The sequence below is a fragment of the Vanellus vanellus genome (assembly GCF_965231255.1).
Source record: "Vanellus vanellus genome assembly, chromosome: 9".
In the NCBI taxonomy this organism is placed as follows: Eukaryota; Metazoa; Chordata; class Aves; order Charadriiformes; family Charadriidae; genus Vanellus; species Vanellus vanellus.
The window spans coordinates 17,689,566-17,693,787 of record NC_138914.1 but is presented as its reverse complement, the minus strand read 5'-3'; the positions used below and the strand labels follow the sequence as shown (position 1 = coordinate 17,693,787).

Here is a 4,222-nt window from a genome sequence, read left to right as displayed (position 1 = left end):
TTGCAGTTCTCTATGGTCACAGTTACAGAGCAGCTCTTCAGCAGGGGTTTTGAGTACGGTCTGCATGTTCTTCAGAACCAGCTGGTGGGTCGTGTATCTGCTGATGCACTTCCACCTGGAAGTGATTGATTTGTTACCCCGGTTTTACTCTCAGTTCTTGTTAACCTACAGCACCACCTCCCTGTCTCCTGGCTCTCCTCCACCTGCTGGTGTTCAGTTTCCAGGCCTGGCCTGCCTTCCTCCAGGTTCAGACGTGTTGGTAAGTCGGTGTTTCCCGTTCATCACCAAAAGCTCCAGCTCCCTCTCCTTGTCCCTTGTTCCACTGGCATCACAGCGATGCTTCTTGGGAGCATGTGGTTATTACGTTAGCAGTCCTCCTCAGCCTCCCTACTCCTGAGGGCTGGCAGCATGATTCCTTTAGGGTTCCTGTCGCATCTGTCACCTCTGGAGGCCACCTTTGTTCTGGATGAAACTGAGGACGCAGATGGCCAGACCAGACTTGGGAAACGAGAGCTCAGTGCTCATGGAGAGCGATCCAGCCAGACAAGGAGCTGTGAAAGGGGCAGGGGAAAAGTGAGGGGCCAAGAGCCAGCCCCCTGGTCAGGGGAGGGAGTTTGGCACCAGGAGTGGGGAGAAGACGTGAGCAGGAGGCCAGAAGGTGTGTTTTGTGACCTTTGTGATTACTCACCATTGTTGCTGTTAAAGAGCAACTTCCTGATCTCGTAGGACAACCATCCCTTGTCACAACACCTCACAAGGGGTTCCTTGAGCCCATTTAGTCCCTAGGGAGCTCCTGGCACTCCTCTGGATCCAAGTTCAGCTGGCTCTGTGGAATGTGTCCAGGCACAGGGTGCAGCTCCAAGCCAACAAGGAAGTTCAGCTCACTCACTTTCTTTAAAACTCACTCGTCAAGGAACGGAAAGCCCTAACCTGCTCCAGTCTAAAAATGGCAGGGCCCCAGAAGTAAACTGCCTCCTTCAGGTGGGATCCCCAGGTGTAGCCTGAGGATTGAAGGTGCCAGCCTGAGCAAGTGTCAAAAGTGGCAGCAGAGAGATAGATGCCTCTGTGGCACTGCCCTAGAGGTCACCCCCGAAGAGAAATTCCTCTTCAAGCCACCGTGGCTCACCATGCCCGAGAGGTGGGTGAGGAGTCTGCGTGGACTGTAACCGTCAATTTACTCAAGAGCAAACATGGGTCACGTGCCTCTGCTTGTCCCGTCAGCCGCTTCCCGCCTGATCTGGCTGTGGGACACTTGTGGCTCCTGCTATCAGTGCGGCAACACACTGCAAAAACTGCAAGATCATCAGGCGAGTCCCTAGAGCTCATCGTGGCCCACCAGGAACCACTCGGGTTCTCAGCCATGGGGACAGGTGCCAAGAGTGGCCCAATGCAGAACCCGCTGATCTCTGCGGTCACCTGGGAACCCGGACCAGAGATGCAGTGTTATACGGTGGCCTGTTAGTGACAGCTGGTGTTTGTGACCAGTCCCTGCTACCAAGCATGAAAGAGAACAGAGGGGGGCCCTGAGCACCCCCCCCGCCACACGCTGGGGCCCGGGCTGCTGTGGCAGGGGGCCAGGGCTGATAAGCAGCTGTCTGACCTTGGGGCTGCTGTGAATGGAGCTCATTTGGCACAAACGCCTACAGGAGTCTCAGCAGTGCCTCCCTGCCGCCCCGCGGGAGCCGTGCGGAAGCTGAGGTCCTTGTTCTTGGTGGCTGCCGAGCTGTGCTGCCCCATGGTCCCCATTGGCCCAACCCAGGGACATCACCTCGAGGAGTGACCCTGGACCTGCCTCTTCAGGATGAGTTCTGGAGCAGGGTAAGGTTTCAGCACAAAGACCCATGGAGGAGCGGCACAGCCAGTGCAGCTTGCCTAGGGCTGCCCCGGGACCATGAGGAGAAGAGCAATCCCCAATGCGTGATTTAAAACTCCTTAAAACAGACCAAAGGCAAGAAATGGAAAAGCCAGGGATGGGGGAAAGCAACTGCTGAAGTAAAGGGAGGTTTTACCAGCCTCGAAGAGGTGGAAAAATTAATAAAAGGAGACCGAATTTGTGGCCCCCTCCTGGGACACAGCACTGTGGGTTTGGGGTACCTCCTGTTCCTCCTCCTGGTGCACAGAGCAGAGGTGTTTCTCCCCGTTGGCAGCAGTGCCCTGGGAGGATGCTGCAGCCCCTGGTGTGTGTCCCTGTACTCGGGCGGTCTTGTCACTGCAAAGGTTTTAGCTCCTGGGACCACTTTGTGTTTTGGCTGTTTTTTTCCACAGCGTTTCTTGAGAATCGGTGACCCTCGTGTAAACCACCCAACTCTGAGCTTTTAATCCACCATAAAAACGCCCGGTCTTCCCGTGAAGGTGGGGAAAAAAACAGGCAGGGACACAGCCGGGACCCCCCCAGGACCGCCCGCGGTAGCGGACGGGGAGGGGGGTGGTGGCGATGCCGCCCTGGTGAGCGCGGAGGCGAGGAGCGACGGGGCGGTGAGAGCGGCGGAGGGAGGGGTCGGGGCGGAGCGAGGCGGCGGCGGCGGCGGGAGCCGGTGGGGGCGGCCCGGCAGTGCTGGCCATGGCGGCGACGGGAGCGGGAGCGATGGCGGGGCTGGCGGCGCGGCCGCTGGGAGCGGCGGAGCCGCTGTCGCTGGGGTCGCTGCGGGGGAAGGTGCTGCTGGTGGCCAACGTGGCGTCGCTCTGAGGCACCACCACCCGCGACTTTCTGCAGCTCAATGAGCTGCAGCGGCGGTACGGCCCCCGCGGGCTGCAGGTCCTCGGCTTCCCCTGCAACCAGTTCGGACACCAGGTAGGGCGGATGGAGGGACGGGGGGCGTCCGGAAACGGGGAGGGGGGTCCGGGACCAGGGAGGAGCCGCCCGCCCCCGTTTTGACTCTCACAGGCTTTGCGCGGAGTGGTTTTGGGTTTGTTTTCCCCTAGGAAAATACTACCAATGAGGAGATCCTGCTCACGCTGGAGCACGTTCGTCCTGGCAACGGGTACAAGCCCAATTTCATCATGTTCGAGAAGTGCGACGTGAATGGCAAGAACGCGCACCCCCTCTTCACCTTCCTGAAAGAAGCGCTGCCCTTCCCACACGACGACCCCTCCTCGCTGATGACCAACCCGCAGTACATCATCTGGTCTCCCGTCTGCCGCAACGACATCTCCTGGAACTTTGAGAAGTTCCTCATTGGCCCCGACGGCGTGCCCTTCAAACGCTACAGCCGGCATTTCGAAACCATCAAGATCCAGGATGATATCGAATCGCTTCTGCAGAAGGTTCCCAAGAATGTTCTCGATTAAAGCGGAGCGCCGCAGTGTCCACTGCCCGGCTCCCCTCGCTTCCTGCTCAGCTCACTGCACTCCTGCCTGTTCTTCTTGCAGAGGGCCGCTGCTCTGGCAGAAATCCCAATGTCTCGTGCAGGTTTTGCTTATGATGGTGCATCTTCCAAATTCTTGAAATGTACTTGATGTTTTCAAAAGTTGCATGCGAATGTTTGGGAAACTATGCCGGGGAAAGCAGCCACGAGTCTCAGTAGCTTACTGTGATTCTCTGAATAAAAAAAAAATAATGCGTACTTTCTTTAAGGCTGTGACTTGATAAATCCGGGCGAGTGGGGTGAAACGTGGCGGCCATGTTGCCTGTTGATCAGCTCGTGTGGGTGCTCACAGGGGCTGACTCAAAGCACTCGAGCGTGGTTGTGCAGTCAGGTTGAAGTTTGAACGCAGACCCATGGCAGCGGGATGGGCAAACAGCATTTGCGAGGTCTGCAAACTGAATCAGTGTTGCGTCTTACCTGGCACGTAACAAGCTGGGCAGAGCAGGAGGACAGCACAGAACAGAAATACCTCACCAAACTGCTTACTGGACCTCATTGAGGCTAGTCTGCAGAGGAAAGACACGGTGGCAAACAGCCAGGGGGGGTGATTTTACACTGGCTGACAAACTCCCAGCCTGGCTACCAACAACAGGTCACAACAAGTTAACAACTGTTCAGGCAGGTAGATGAGCAGTTCTGCAGCATGGGCTGCTGCCGCAGAGGGCTTGGGGAAGAAAAGCCCTTCTGGCCAAGGCCCATCTTGTTATCTGGCCTCCATCAGCAGATGCCTGGGGGCATCTAGAAGAGGAGCAGCACCTCCCCCCCCTTGTCCCAGAGCCACTGCCCCCTTGCTGGCTCAGCTATCTCCTGGCTCTCCTGCTTTGCACCAGTGGTAGTCCAACACGGATCTCTACATA

The 4,222-nt window shown here is 57.4% G+C and overlaps 1 protein-coding gene across 1 annotated transcript; it reads left to right on the top strand.

Annotated features, from left to right (window-relative positions):
• The first annotated feature begins 2,526 nt into the window (after positions 1-2,526).
• On the top strand, positions 2,527-3,562 carry GPX1 (glutathione peroxidase 1). The gene is made up of 2 exons (XM_082487994.1): positions 2,527-2,791; positions 2,923-3,562. The coding sequence occupies exons 1-2, from the start codon at positions 2,561-2,563 to the stop codon at positions 3,286-3,288; spliced, it is 597 nt and encodes a 198-aa protein (XP_082344120.1). The 5' UTR covers positions 2,527-2,560; the 3' UTR covers positions 3,289-3,562.
• Positions 3,563-4,222: the final 660 nt, after the last annotated feature.